A 15819-nucleotide genomic window follows, 5' to 3' on the forward strand; every position below is an offset into this window, starting at 1 on the left:
TCACTTACCAGAGGAAACCAGCCAAACATGCTGGTGGACTTCCACTCCCTACTGCACTGTTCCAGAGCTGTAGGCTTCCACTTTATGATCACTGTAGTTTGCTTTCCTTATCTTAGTATGTTGTCTTTTAAAAGGAGTGGTGCATTTTGGTAAAAAAATGTTTTAATGCCATCCATGAAATTGTCGTCTACATTCCAGTTTAGGTAACGGGGCCGTAATTACACACGTGGACAGAGGTCCGGACCTCTGTCATTTTTTTCTAATTTGAATACAAGTTTAATTCCAATATATATTTTGTACACGAAGAAAATCAATTGTGTCTAAAACATCTAAATATTGCTCCCAGCGTTGATCAAAGCTCAGAGCGCTTATTCTTGGTCTGACTGAGTTGTTATCTTGCCCGGCCTCGTTGCAAACGAGTGGAATCACGAACAGTGATTTGTTTGCCTGCGTCCCCCGGATTAGCTTTTTTAGCAGCACATCCACCACTCTCTCAAACGGTTAGCCTGTGCTGCAATAAGACAAAGTTAAGGGCCTGACGTGAAATTAACGACCCCAGCTCGGAGTCGGCTCAAGTTGGCAAATGGAGATGCTGCTGACCGTGTGTTTGCGAGATGGAGTGGTGTGACCTGAAATGCACAAGGTCCTCTACTCCGAAAATGAATCCACAGATAAAATGGTAAACCGAGTTTGTTTCTAGTAATCTCTCCTCCAGGCTTCTTCTGATTTGAACTTTATATGGTGATTGGCAACCAACTTTAAGGTGCATTACCACCACCAACTGGACTGGAGTGTGGACCTCAGCTCATCTTTCAATCACCCACGTGGGTATATGCTCCTAAACACCAATGAGGAGATGGGAGAGGCAGGATTTGCAGTGCTGAAAGCGTCACAAATAAGATCAAGTTCTATTTTAGCGCCTGGCTATGCAGATGCACGTGAGCAATGATTTGACTAGCCTATGTGTAAATTAATTTTACAATGCGAGTGGTGTGGTCAGTATGTCGAGTTGGCAGCTCTGAGATAAAAACGCCTCAGGTGTGTTGTGTAATATTTTCATCTGATTGTCAAACAAATCACTTCAAAAAGTAGGCTACCTGCACAGTTCCATCCATAATAATTTAGTATACTATAATTAATGTACTACTGGCTACTTTCACCCCTAATTTAGACAAGTGTCTTCTTACAATTTCCAACATTTGGAAGGCCATATTATAATTTCCAACATTTGTTAGGCCATATTATAATTTCCAACATTTGGTAGGCCATATTATAATTTCCAACATTTGGTAGGCCATATTATAATTTCCAACATTTGGAAGGCCATATTATAATTTCCAACATTTGGAAGGCCATATTATAATTTCCAACATTTGGTAGGCCATATTATAATTTCCAACATTTGGTAGGCCATATTATAATTTCCAACATTTGGTAGGCCATATTATAATTTCCAACATTTGGTAGGCCATATTATAATTTCCAACATTTGGTAGGCCATATTATAATTTCCAACATTTGGTAGGCCATATTATAATTTCCAACATTTGGTAGGCCATATTATAATTTCCAACATTTGGTAGGCCATTTGTTTTGTCAACCTATAGTTAGATACATGCAGCTTCTCTTCACAACTTGTTGCCCCAGAAGACGAAAGCAGTGCCCACCAGAATACCGTCTTACATTGATTTAAAATGAATGTATTAATCTAGCTAAGACGGGTTAAGTTGTCTGTTTTCGTTTATGGACCCTTGAGAAAATGCAATGTCTCCAAATAGTTGACAGATTGGGACTGTGCATCAATTTGGTCTTTAGGAGTTGAAAACAACTGAACACGTTTCTGATAAGACTTCAGTTCGTCTTGGATGCATATTTTGTTATGTGGTCTGCTTGCTTAAGTGTCAAAGATATACACATTAGATTCACATTTTCTCAAGAGATGCTTAAAGTAAGAGAACATTTCTCCACTACTCTTCCCGAGACACAATGAACATTTGTTAATTAACATTTCACTGCAAGAAATGCATAATTCTGCAGGAGTTAATATATTACGCTACATGTGAGGTTATAGGCCTATAGTCAATGTCCAGAGTTCAGTTACTATTCCATTAAACCTATAAACTTAAATGAGGAATATTCTGTTTATTCATGGCTACAGGGATACTCATGAGCGGGATATCAAAGGTGCATGTAAACAGCTTATCCCGAAGTAGCTCATATCCCGCTTAAGGTCTAATATCTGGAATAATGTGTGCATGTAAATTTGGTCATTCTCTCCAAGTTAGCGCCTGAGTTGAATGCCCATGAACAAGGGTGACTGAGAAGTGTTTAGTTTAAGAAAATGGTTATACAGAGATGGATATCTGAAGATGCAGTTGTAAGAAATGTGCACTTGCGGTTCAGTTATTTGCCTTATCAACACCCACAATGCCTTCATGGCTCACTGGCTAACCAGACCCCACACTACAGTCTCCTCTACAGGCAGAGATTGTGTCATTTTAGCCCAAATTTGTTTTTTTCACCTTATTTTTCACATGGCCCAATCCCTGTAGAGCATCCCTTTTCACACAGCAAATCGTAAAACAATCCACTTGGTCAACCACCCCACCGACATGTCTACAGAACCTTCTTGTGGAAACCAGGTCTCTTTACTTTCATGTTACGGTCCACCGTACACCTTTTTTTATGGGATACGGAGGATCTAGTTTGTAACCTCTTTGGCATGTAACACACAATGCTAGCTCTCTACATTAAATTTAATTTCCCTGAAATGCTATCGGATTCCTTAAACATTTTTTTTTTTTTTTAATTAAACAGCATATTTGCTGATTTCATAAGAGGCCCAGCGCAGCTATCTGCAAACCCAGTTTATCACAGGAATGGTGGAGCACTAAAAACACAGACAGAAGAAGGTAAGGGTTTATGGATTTTGCATGTGTAATGCCATCACCTCTGCGTTGAGCTGTTGTATCTGAGTGACACTGAGACTTATCTTCAATTTTGCTCCATAAACACTCGAATGCAATGGATTGAGTAACGTTTAGCAGTACTGTCAGTATAGAGATGTAGAACCAGTCATCTTTAGGGGGATTTGAATCTACTTCAGGGCATTTCTCCTTTTGACATGGGAAATAATTGAATGGGTTTGACTGGGAGTTCAAAACTTTGGGAGTGCTGCTGTATAAATGACAAATTAATTGTACATTGAAGTAGTAGCAAAGTGCAGTCAAAAATGGCCTATATGTGAAGTGATCCATTTTCACTCCCTAGAGCATCAGTTCAGGAATGCTGTCATATGCATTCCCGCTAGTGTTTATGTAGTAAACGATGTGTGTGCATGTTTCTGGGGTGGGGGGGTTAAATGCGGAAGACACATTTCAGTTGAAGGCATTTAGTTGTGCAACTGACTAGGTATCCCACTTTCTTCAGGTTGAAGCTCTTCAGCCAACATTCGCTTTGTGTTTAGCTGTGTATGCTGATGGAAGTATTGAATTATATTTTTGAAAGTGTTCCTGGGATTGTGTGTGTGTGTGTGCTTGAGTGTACTCTCCAGATGGCCTCTGGCTCTGTCACTGCTCTGTGGAAGAATCTCCCTTTATTCCTAGAGGCTGTGATCATGCAACACATATGTTACTTTGATTCTCTTCAAAACAAGCAGTTTGAGTCAATCCACTGTCACTTCTTCTCTGGTTGAAACCAGCGGATGCAACCAGGCTTTAGTCACACTGGCTGTGATACAAAGCTGATCTTATGCCCAGACAAATGAATATCAGACACACAACTTAAACTTTAAAATGCCTCACCTTCGTTGTGTTTTCTGTCTCGATGCTATTTATACTGTGTGACTCAGTTGGTAGAGCACGGCAGGTTACACGCGCCATGACAGGTCGTCATTGTAAATAATCATTTATTCTTAATTGACTTACCTGTATAAGGTGAATTATTTATTTAACTTTAAAACATTTTTTTTTTTTTTTTTTACAAAATTGTGTGTTCGCTTCCTGGGGCCACCCATATGTCAAATGTATGCATGCATGACTAAGTCACTTTGTGTCAAAGCATTCTGATAAATGGTGTACTTCCACCTTTTTCTCTCCTAGTTTTCACTCTGTCAGGGTTTGAACTCCTATTTCTTTCTCCCCGCCCCAGCCTCATATTGCAGCCTGTGTATCAAAGCCCAGTGTTTACCCCCAGGCAGTGCTCTTTGGACTTTGATTTATGATTGAGCAGTGTAGGGCATGCAACAAAGATCAAACGTGTTTTGCCCCAAGATTTCATTCAAGTGAGCTTGAAAGAGTCACCGGCATGATAAGGAAGCTAAGGTGGCCAACGTGCCAAATGTTCACACACCCCAATCAGCTTAAAAATGGATGTCAATTCAATTAATCCCTTTGATGTTTTTCTGAATCTTCTAATGCGCCTAAGACAGTCGGACTGCACCAGGGTTCTGGGGAATAAGCCTTTTTGTCAAATGTCGACCTGACTAACGTTGTTCGTCTCGCTCTCTCCAGGCCACGGACAAGAGAAAAGCTCTGGAGGAGACCAAAGCCTACACCACCCAGTCTCTGGCCAGCGTGGCCTACCAGATCAATGCCTTAGCCAACAACGTGCTGCAGCTGCTGGACATCCAGGCCTCGCAGCTGCGCCGAATGGAGTCCTCCATTAACCACATCTCTCAGGTCAGATCCGGAGTCTCTCATACACACACGCACGCACATATACCGTTTGTATGTGTATGGCCTCTTCTGCAGTGACTAAGGTGCCTTTTATTGATTTAAATGTGTGACTGACTGTGTGTTTGTATAAATTATTGATGCTCCATCCCTCTCTGTGTGTTGCTCTTTCTCTCTCACGCTCTCTACTTTATGACTGCGAGTGCAGTCTCACCCTGATTTGATCATCTCACTGTTGCCCCTTTGCCTCACCCTGTTATTCCAAACTGTGTGCCTGAGGCCACAGGCCAGACCACTGCCATTTGGAGGAGGTAAATCCACCCGCTCATCCAATTAAGTCATTAAGGACTCTGCTCAAACAAAGGGACCAAGGACAAATGGCAGCTCACCAATGTGCCAAACCCTACATCATACTGTAGACTCATGCTTGGGAGTGTGGAAATGATGCAACCATTTAGTCATAGCCTTCAGGTCAAGTCTTGTTGGAAATGTGGTTGACTGGTTGCTTTCTTTCATGGAAAGAGAATAGAGGAGACACCTTTCCTCTATGTCTGAAATGTCCCAATGATTAAGGTAAGGTTACGACTCCTACAGTAAATCTGAGGTCTCTGATTTAACAATTCTCAGAAATGTAGATCTCAATAGAGTGAGAGGTAAATAACAAGAAATAGATGGAGAGAAGTGTAGGAGGTGACGGAAAGCGTGATGGTGCGTGAGCGAGTCGGTGGAAGACTTGAGGTTGACCGAGAAATAGAGAAAGAAAAAACACATGAACAGTCATGGACATGAGTCAATACTCACAGATGGCACACAGCTGACATCTATGTCACCAAAACTCCACTCCGTTCGTGTCTCCATGACAGCGATCCCAGCCATCCCTGACGGTCATGAACCGGCAGAGGCAAAGAGAGCGTGATATTTGTTGAACATGTTCACCAGAGAGAAAATACTCATTCACTGCACTGGTTTGACTGAGTTGCTAAGCACAGCCTGCCACTCTGAAATGGGGAAAAAAAAGCAAACAAGACTTAACAGACAACAGACCACCCGTTGCACTTTTGACCCCCCTTCATTGTGTAAATACTATTATATTTCCCATCGGTTTCACTGTATTGACAAAAACAGGGGCTTCTCATGTCTTTAGTTGCCATAGCATTGTGTGGTGTTGGTAACCATGGTAATATCTGGGTTGTTAGATGAGGGCATTAGGGCATATTCCTCTCTCAACTAGTGGATGTATAGCTATGAATGGTTAGTATAGCATGCCCTTCTCTGAACGATACCAGTATGGTGATACTCGTTAGTATCGTGGCAAGGAAAGTGCTTTAGGAAAACAGCCCTAATGTTAGAAACTAATGTTGTCATCCAGTCACATTTATTTTTTCAGCTATAGCACACACAATTTTACATACAGCAGGTTTTTATAGGACCAAATAGTTTTTAGTCTGCTTTGTGTTTTCATTTTTGCCATGGAAAACACATGGTGATGCTGATATTGTCCAGGCCCTAAGTAATACTATTTTATTTATCTTGCTAATTAACTAGATTAATAGCTAGTCATAATTAGCCTAGTCTCTCTGTGGCGGTCGGTAACATTTAAGATGAGGGGGGACTATTATTTTTGGAGGGGCATACTAATGATACTCAAATTTTCCCTATACCCATCATGATGTAGCTACAACCTAGCCTAGGAATTAAAGTTTACAATGTAGTTGCACAAGTTGAGAGAGAAATTTGAGTAATCAAGGTGACACATTCAAAACCGCCTTGCACACTCTTGCCTGCATCTAGCTGATCTAGGTTGTAATCCTTAGTGCAAACAAGAGTTTCTATTGGACATATTCAGGTAGGTTAATACCCGTTTCGTTTGCTCCAGTTTAAAAGGTTTTCAACAGAATTGGCAGAATGAATACTCCCCTGATCGAACACAGTTCACTTTCATAGCAGCCACATACAAACAGCATGGTAATTTTGCTCATTGTAGAATTCCTTCTCTCATCTATGAGCTCTCCTCTCACCTTTTCCCTTTGCTTTTGGACTTCAGTGCACAACACATCAGCTGTCTGTGGCCAGGCGAAAAAATCTTTCCAAGACAGACCTTCATATCATAACTGCTACACACAGCCTACATCGTTGTCACCATATTAGTTAACATCATAACATAGCTACTAGAATGCGTAAGTGGGTGGGCCCCAGTGGCAATACATTTATAAAACCAAAGGCTTACCTTGACTTGGAAGAGTTCCAGTGTTGGATAGCCATAGCCAGCTAGCTAACATAGCATCCCTCTCTGTTTGAGTAGGCTAAACTAACTAGCTGCATTCTCTAGCTAAGGGAACGTGGGGGATTTTTAAAATATTTATAAAAACTCTCTTGCTCTCTCTTGCTTCTCAATTTTTAAAGAAATGAATTTGTTCAAAACTGTTAAATATTGTCTTAATCTCTGTTTGAGTCAACTACTCACCACATTTGATGCACTGCAGTGCTAGCTAGCTGTAGCCTATGCTTTCAGTGCAAGATTAATTATCTAATCCTTTGATTAGGTGGACAGCGTCAGTTCATGCTGCAAGAGCTCTGATAGGTTGGAGGACGTCTTCAGGAAGTTGTCATAATTACTGTTTGTCTATGGAAGGGGGTGAGACCCATGAGCCTCCTAGGTCTTGTTTTGAAGTCGATGTATCAAGAGGAGGATGGAAACCAGCTGTCCTCTGGCTGAACCATGGTGCTACCCAACAGCGTGCTGTTAAGGCTACTGTAGACCTTAATTGCAAAACAGTGAGTTTCAATCAATTATTTGGTGACGTGAATATATTTAGTATAGTTTCATCTAAAAAGGTTAACTTTTTAAACGTTACACTATTTTTATTAAATTCACTGAGGAGTGTGGTTCTCTCCCTGCTACTCTGAGGAGCCTCCACTGCTCTCTTTGGTATATTGAAAGCGAGGAATGATGTGTAGACAACTAGAATTGATGTCCAATCTCTGTGGTAATAATCAAGTTAGTGCTAGGATCCACAAGCTGTGGCTGTTTTTATCGCTCTCTTGTCCTGTTCAGAGATGGATCATTATAAAAACTAGGGCTGAGTTCACTCCCAGCTCGCGGGCAGACTGGAGAATAGCCCAGCTTACGTTCTGGTGGTGAACGGGAAATGAGGAGGAAAGACTGCGACACATTGCAAGCTCTTTTTAAAAGCTGAAGTGTGTGTGTAAGCTTACATAGATTCTGAGAATTCACTATCAGGAAATGGACAATAGTGTAGGGATGTTGGTGCTCTGAGTGGGTTGTTTTCAAAACGTTACAAATCGCTTATTTCACTTGATCTCCCCGCAGAGGAGGTCATCTAATTCTTGTCATAATTCCCTCAGTCATTCCTTTTAGATGCCAAGCTATGGGTGGTGGTGAGCCAGAATGTGGTGGTGGATGGGCTGATGACAGTGATCCTCCTGGGCGTGGTGTGGCCAGGCCTGGCGTCTGGAAGGTTAGCCCATGGTTAAGGAATAGGGAGTGTCCGCTAACTGGTGTCTGTGTGGGCACCTTCTCCCTCCCTCCCCGTGGTTGCTTTCTGGCATCTACATCTAGCAATCAGTAGGCCTAATGCAGCGCATCCTGAGTTAAAGATGCAATTTGTATGATCGCATAGCCTTTAATGTAGCAGTCAAAGAATATGCTTCTGTGGGGGAGAAATGTGATGTTAAGAACATAATTTGAGGCTATACAGTTGCATGTGTGTTGCTAAGTCTTTAGCTATTAACATTCATCGACTCTTGGTCTTCCCGCTGTGTACATGGCTATGCATGTTTCCTTACGCTGTATGTAGTGATGGTTGATTGTGTTATAACCCTGTCAATGCTCTCACCGTTGCCGTTGATAAACAGGGTTTCCCTGCAGTATCTAATAGTGATGGGGGGGTTGGAGGGGGGGGGAATCGATAGTTTCATATCAGGATTTTTAAAGTTTTTGATTTTTTTTATATTGTATCGTTTTGACTATCGCAATATGATTTTTGCGCTAGTTGGCTGTACCTGCACCAAAACTCCAGTATTTTAACATCATAGCTTGTTCTCCAAAACTAGTTTACATCATGGCTCTCTCTTGGCCCTCTGCAGCAGGCAGAGCATGCAGCATGTTGAGCAATATGTTTGGAACATTGAATCACAATAAAATCACAGTATCGAATAGCAATACATATACTTATACGTGAGAATCGCAGTACATATCGTATCGGCACCTAAGTATCGCGATATTATCGTGTCGTGAGGTCCTTTTTGTTAATTCCCAGCCCTAGTATCTGAGGCTGAGGAGAGAATAGACTGGTGTCACCTTGTGCTGTGTGAGAAGCAGTGAACAGGGAGCGTTTTGTCTGTCAGAGCGGGCTTCACACAGAGAGAACATCACTCCGTCATACCCTGTGTTAATAGGAAAGTGTGTGTGCGCACGCATGTTTATTCATGCACAGTAAAGATGAGCATGTTTGAATATTTTCGTGAAGGGAGAAGCCCAGCTAGCGATGGTATCAGACTTTTCAGAGCTCTGTCTACACGGTGTACAAAACATTAGGAACAGTGATTTCCATGACAGACTGACCAAGTGAATCCAGGTGAAAGCTATGGTCACTTATTGTCACCTGTTCAATCCACTTCAAATCAGTGTAGATGAATGGGAGGAAACGGGTTAAAGAAGGATTTTTAAGCCTTGACAATTGAGACATGGATTGTGTATGTGTGCCATTCAGTGTGGACGGGCAAGTACAATATTTAAGTGCCTTTGAACGGGGTATGGTAGTAGGTTCCAGGTGTGTCTAGAACTGCAACGCTGCTGGGTTTTTCATGCTTAACAGTTTCCCGTGTGTATCAAGAATGGTCCACCACCCACTGGATTTCCTGCCAACTTGACACAACTGTGGGAAACATTGGAGTCAACATGGGCCAGCATCCCTGTGGAACTCTTTCGACACCTTATAGAGTCCACGCCCTGACAAATTGAGGCTGTTCTGAGGGCAAAAGGTGGGGTGCAACTCAATATTAAGAAGGTGTTCCTAATGTTTTGTACACTCTGTATGTCAAACAGTGCATGTGAAAGCATCAAACAGAACACCACTCACTTGGCAGCCACGGTCGTTCACACTACTTACTGTAAATCACCTCGTTTCATGAGGTTGCTCTGTGGCACGGATGCACTTGGGCCTGCCAGACAGCTAATTGAAGTCAGTGCCGCTCACAACGCTGAGTTATTCCATGCCCCGAGAATCTGCCACACCACATCTCTATAATACACGGCTCTCGACAGTCGATTGTTTTGAGATTATAGGACTGCATGCATGTGACGCGAGTGTGCTACTTGGTATGAGCACAGCTGTGTGTGTTTAAAAAATAAATTTAAAAAATCTGGATTAAAATGGGTTATAGGTGGTGGGGGTCAATGGCATTGTCACTGACCGAACATTTTTGCGGCCCCCCTGTTGACCGCAGTGACACGGTGTAGCTGATTTAAATTACTTTTTAGTCATTTAGCAGATGCACTTATCCAGAGCGACTTACAGGAGGAATTAATTGCCTTGTTCAAGGGCACATCGAGATTTTTTTTTCACCTGGTCGGCTCGGAAATGCGAACCAGCAACCGTTTGGTTACTGGCCCCAAAGCTCCTAACCGCTAGGCTAACTGCTGCTTCTACACACAATTCTACATATCATGTCATGTGTCTGAGAATACATCTTTCAGTTTTAAAGGTAATCTACTTAAACTCTACTCATTTTGCCAGTGTTTATGCTATCTGAGTGACTCAAACATAACAAAATCAATATTCCTGAATGCTTAACTTCTGGAATTGTTTTATTTTAACCTTATTTTACCAGGTAAGTTGATTGAGAACACATTCTCATTTACAGCGACCTGGCTGACTAGATTATATTTTGGTGATTGTGCGTTCTCAAAGATGATCTTATTAATTTTTTTTAAAGATATAGGGCCATTATATTTTCTACATACTTGATATCTGGTTGTAGACGTTTTATAGTGAATGTTTTTCCATCCCAAAATGATACAGATAATAAATAAACGTATGCGGCCCTGAAAGTGGCCCGCCCAAGACTTTCCTATGCAGAAAAACCCCTGCTGCCTGTGTGTGTGCTGCAGTGCTGACTCTGACCTCCCTCATGCTGCTGTGTGCTGGGCGGTGATGGATTTCATCCAAACAGGATATGAATTTCCACAGATGAGCGTATGTACGTGGCTGGGGGGGCCGGTGTTTCCTGCTAATCCCAATGCTTGTCAGTGTGTCCTTTCTCTGTCATGTGTGCCTTTCTCTATGTAAGCAACTGCACATAGGGTGGGGTTGGAAAGGATGATGGATGTGTTGGTGTGTGTGTGTGCCTACATTATCAGGTCAAGAATGTCTTTACAAGGTAGGAAAACAAGAAACATTTTTGAAAAGTCAGGACTTTTTCCATTTCCTGAATTTGTTAAAATACTATTTTAGGTTTTAGGGACTTTGAAATCAAGCACTGCCATCCAGAGTGTAATCTCAGGCTGGTTATAGACATCTGCCACTCTCACAGCTAATCAGTAAATACGCAGGTGGTCATTTCTGAGTGGCACCTACTGCATATGGAGCATAGCCTCAGCTAATAGTCTTTAGTGGTCTACCTTTTTGGTGACGCTTCCGAGATATTTGTGCCCCGTCTGATACAAAGACCTAGGGAAAACACTGACTATGGCTTAGCTTTGAGGAACGGCATTTTGATTTCTGTCTCCTCTAGATGGGAATGTCCCACTGGTGTTTGTAGAGCCATGGGGAACAGTAGAGTGCAGGAAAGTATGATTGGATCTAATTGAAGATGGTTTGTGACGCGGAGAGGACAGTTTTGGCAAGGATGAAGCTTTGAAGGGGGGAGGGGGAAAAGGGGTTAGAAGTTAACACAGAACAGGGAAGCTGGTCTGATGATGCATAGGAAAACACCCTTACCCTACTCCAAATCATGCTATACTGACACTCGTGATGAATGGTGGACCATACAAACAAACAGGGTTTTTCCCCCGGCGAATTTTCAGGATTAATTGGAGAGTAAAAATGTGCTCCTTTTTGTAATTAAAAAATAAAACGTTTTATATTTTCAAGGTCCTACCGAGTGGCACAGTGGTCTAAGGCACTGCATCGCAGTGCTAGCTGTGCCACTAGAGATTCTGGGTTCGAGTCCAGGCTCTGTCTCAGCCGGCCGCGACCGGGGGACCCATTGGGCGTCGCACAATTGGCCCAGCACTGTCCGGGTGAGGGGAGGGTTTGGCCGGCAGGGATGTCCTTGTCCTCTCCTGACACCGTAAGGGAGTTATAGCAAGACTGTACAGCAAGACTGTAACTACCAATTGGATACCATGAAATTGGTGAGAATCTAAAAAAATATATATATTTTCGCCATGGGATTACGTGGGTTAAGTCTTCCAAGATGTCACAGAGGGTGCAATGAAGGACATGTCAGAAGGCTGCATTTTGGCAATTTAGCAAGTCTTTATTCATTTAAAAAATCTGATATGTTGAATTCTCCATGTGATCTATATTAAAAGGCACTTGATTTAATATAACATGCTTTTAAAATTCAATACTGGTGCACAAATTCTACTTAAAATATCAAAGGGTCGCATAAGGCACTCATTTCAAGGAACAACCCACTTTTTTATTTTTTATTTTCAATGTCAATGTGGTGCAATTGTATAAAGTGGGACGTTTTAACCCAACCCAATATGCTAATGGAGCTTCTGCAATGCTAATATGGTCCATTCTGTATTTGAATTTGAGAGTCCAGTCTTTGACTTGATATTGGCGACATGCCTAGACTACATGGGGAAAATCACAGTAGGTGTTTTTGTACAGAAACCCCAAATGTGCTGTGTCCACAAACAAATGGTCGACCTTGGCATGTTGTCCCGACTCTCTGATATACTGTTTTTCATTGATGGGAAAGACAATCTGCCTTAGTTTTCTCACACCGGACAAATGGTTAGCTGGTCTCTTCCGTCCCCCCTCTGCCCCCGGCTATGCAATATTGAAAGTGTTCTAGAGAGCGGGTGTTAGATTCACCGGAAGAATTCTGTTTTTCCGAAGAGACTCTACACATGCTGCCAGATCCTGGTCTCCTAGAGGACTCCTTGAGTGGACATTTTGTCTCACTCGTTAGATGGAAGCTCTCACATGATGTGCTGGGTTACACTAAATGCCCTGAGAAACGGGGCTCTCTCGGGGCTCCTAGACAGCCGTGATGGCTCACACCACAGAGGGCATTCAGTGCCCTGAGAAACATACAGAAGCCAGGCTATAGGTTTGTCTTTGAGTGATCTGTCCTCCCCTTTCCGGAACCGCTATTGTTTGTCTCACACCACAGATAGATGTGCTTGTTAAAGTTGGTAAAAGCCAGACACGGTGAGAGTTGTGATAGAGCTTTGTTGTTGTAACTCGTTGTCTTCTGCCATCTGTGAAGATACCGTGGCCTTAAATCGCATTAAGTTAACATATGGAATTGTTTTACAATGGTCATGAAAGGCATCATTTAGTCATTTGATTTGGAATTTTAGGACTCCTGTATGTATAAAAAAAAAAAGTTAGTTGAGGAAACATTGAATTTGGCCTTTATTGCTATAGCTCATAGATACACATCTATACATGGAAAAACAGACAGCCCACCCCCAAAGAAATCACAAGGCATGTGTTTTTGAAGGGTCTGTACTACATCTGACAGAGAGAAATAAGAAAACTTAAAAAAAAAATGTTTTACACACATTTGGTCACAGTATGCACCCTTTTTTACCCCCTATGCATGTTGTGCCATTTGGTCAGACCCTTCCTGGGTTACCTTCAGACGATCCCCGTAAGCTTGTGTGCATCATAGAGCAAAACAACCGACACCTTTGTGCTCGCGAGTCTCCCCTTTCGATATTGGTGGCATTAGTTTGTTGCTCCAACCATTCGGTCTGGACAGTTGATTTTTCCGAGAAGACCTCTTCAAAATTAGGACATCTGCGATGTGGATGTCTAAGAGTAAAACAACCGACACTCTGCCTTGTTCGTGAGGGTCATCTTTCAATGGTAATGACTTATTAGTTTGTAGCTCAAACGGTTCGGGTTTTAGATACCACCCAACAAAAAAAGTATCTCTCCAGGAAGCCGCTGACTCTGCCAGTTTGCTGAAACATCTGGGCATTGCAGTTTTCTCTCTTTCTGTCCAAATATAATAATGTATGGTTAAACTCTATTATTAACCATTGGCACATTTGTCCAGTTGAGCTAACCACAACACACACACACACACACACACACACACACACACACACACACAGTGGCATGAAGGGCATATTTGTCTGTTAATTTTCACCCAGCCCAACCGTATGGCTACAGATCTGTTGGATTTCTGTCCGTCCATGGATTTGTGCAAAGCTGCCATTTTTATTGCGGCTATCATCCTCCGACCACGCTGCCAAAGCGCTGAAACTGCCCATTTTCTCTCTGTCAGTTACAGCAGTGAAGCCAACTCTCTGCAGAATATCAAAGTATGGAGATTCTCATTTTTCTATCTCTCTCTCTCCCTGATTTCTACAGAACAGCGTGTGTGTACGGTATGCCTGAAGACAGATGTCAAGCCAGGTTTACGAAAGGCTCTGAAATTCCATTCCCGGTTCTTTTGATTCTCTGCCCTGCCTGTGTGAGATTTATAATCCCCCTGCTGATGTGGAGGGCCCTTGTGTAAATGTGTCAATTCTCTCCCCTGCTCCTCCACTCCACCCCCCACACTGTCTGAGGAATCAGTTGAGGTGTAAATCAATATAGAGAGGGAGGGAGACCGGGGTCAACAACTCCACCAACCCCATTAGTCTGAGACATCCTCCAGCCGGGATCCATCATCACTCTGTATGGGATTCCACTTATACTAGTCTTTACCACTTGGGGAACTAGTTACAGCAGACATTTTGAACCATGTTCTGAGCTTGTTTCTCACAATATTGAGAGAAAGTACTCTTGACAATTCTTCACTGAAGTAGTTTCTTGTTGCTGCTACGAAGGACACGACAATCCCACATAGCAACCACAGTGTTGGTGTACAGCGAAAAGGTTGACCAGCCACCCACAGCCCAAAATGGAAGGGATTACTTCCTCATCTTCAAAAAATGACATTTGCTTTAATGTCCTGAAATAGCCATGGACACCAGCTGGTAGAGGTATGATGGGGGAAGGAATGAACTGGCAGCAAGACAAATGGTGACCAAGGTCCTCCAATCATGGACGAGGGTGACTATTCACTGGGTGTGAGGTGGGTGAGTGGAAAGAGAGGAGGGACAGAAGGCGAGGGGAAAAGGCTGAGCGGGATGAGGTGAGTGGGGGGGAAATGGAGCATGATGGAAATCAAAAAGCAAAGGATGGCAAGAAAAGAGGACAAGAGGAGAGGTTGACGAAGAGGAGGAGAGGGAGAAGAATAAAGGTCCAAGAGATAAGAAGTAGAGAAAAAGGAAAAGGGGAGGAGCTCCTTCATTTCCACACGAACACACTTGCACTCACACATTCCTAAAGGCTTGTTGACAGAAGGCCAAACCAAGGCTGCCCAGTGTGTTCTGGGATAGAAGCGAGCTGACTCGGGGCATGTGGATGACAGTGATTGAGAACACATGTGTATCGTCCTTCCAGCTGGGCAAGGTCTATTCAGCAGAACTCCAGACAGTCTCCTGAAGTACAAACGCAAACCGGCTGGTATTGTGCTCAGCTGTAGACCTGAAAAGGTTATTTTTTTATTTAGCTAGTTCAGCACTGGTCAGCAAAAGTCATTCTGAAAAAACATCATTGATTGAACTCTTTGTCTGGTTTGAGACTGGAAGGGAAAAGCTATTCACCATGCATTCCCATTTAAGCTTTCCACAATACTAGTTTAACATTCACGAGGAAAGGACTTTTGGTGTGGATGTGTGACAGAGCAGCCAGTTTGATACTGAACGGGGACATTTTGATTGAGCACACATCAATTGCGGTCAAAATCCTTTTTTTTTTTCTTTTGTTCTTTAAGAAATCCCTAATACTTTGTCTCTCAAAGTCTTAACACTTGTGTAACATTTGTGAGCCGTACTTCAGCAAAGCTATTTTCTTCTCTCACAGGAAGGGTATGAACTTCCTCC

The 15819-nt window shown here is 42.6% G+C and overlaps 1 protein-coding gene across 15 annotated transcripts in view; it reads left to right on the top strand.

The window, feature by feature from the left end:
- abi1a (abl-interactor 1a) overlaps window positions 1-15819 on the top strand; it is a 66701-nt gene that overhangs the window by 13721 nt on the left and 37161 nt on the right. For all 15 annotated transcript variants that reach the window (XM_052504906.1, XM_052504909.1, XM_052504905.1 and 12 more), the window contains exon 2: window positions 4512-4679. In XM_052504906.1, coding sequence (XP_052360866.1) covers window positions 4512-4679 — 168 coding nt within the window. The remainder of the gene's footprint in view (window positions 1-4511; window positions 4680-15819) is intronic.

This window comes from Oncorhynchus keta, chromosome 4, assembly GCF_023373465.1.
Source record: "Oncorhynchus keta strain PuntledgeMale-10-30-2019 chromosome 4, Oket_V2, whole genome shotgun sequence".
NCBI classification, from domain to species: Eukaryota; Metazoa; Chordata; class Actinopteri; order Salmoniformes; family Salmonidae; genus Oncorhynchus; species Oncorhynchus keta.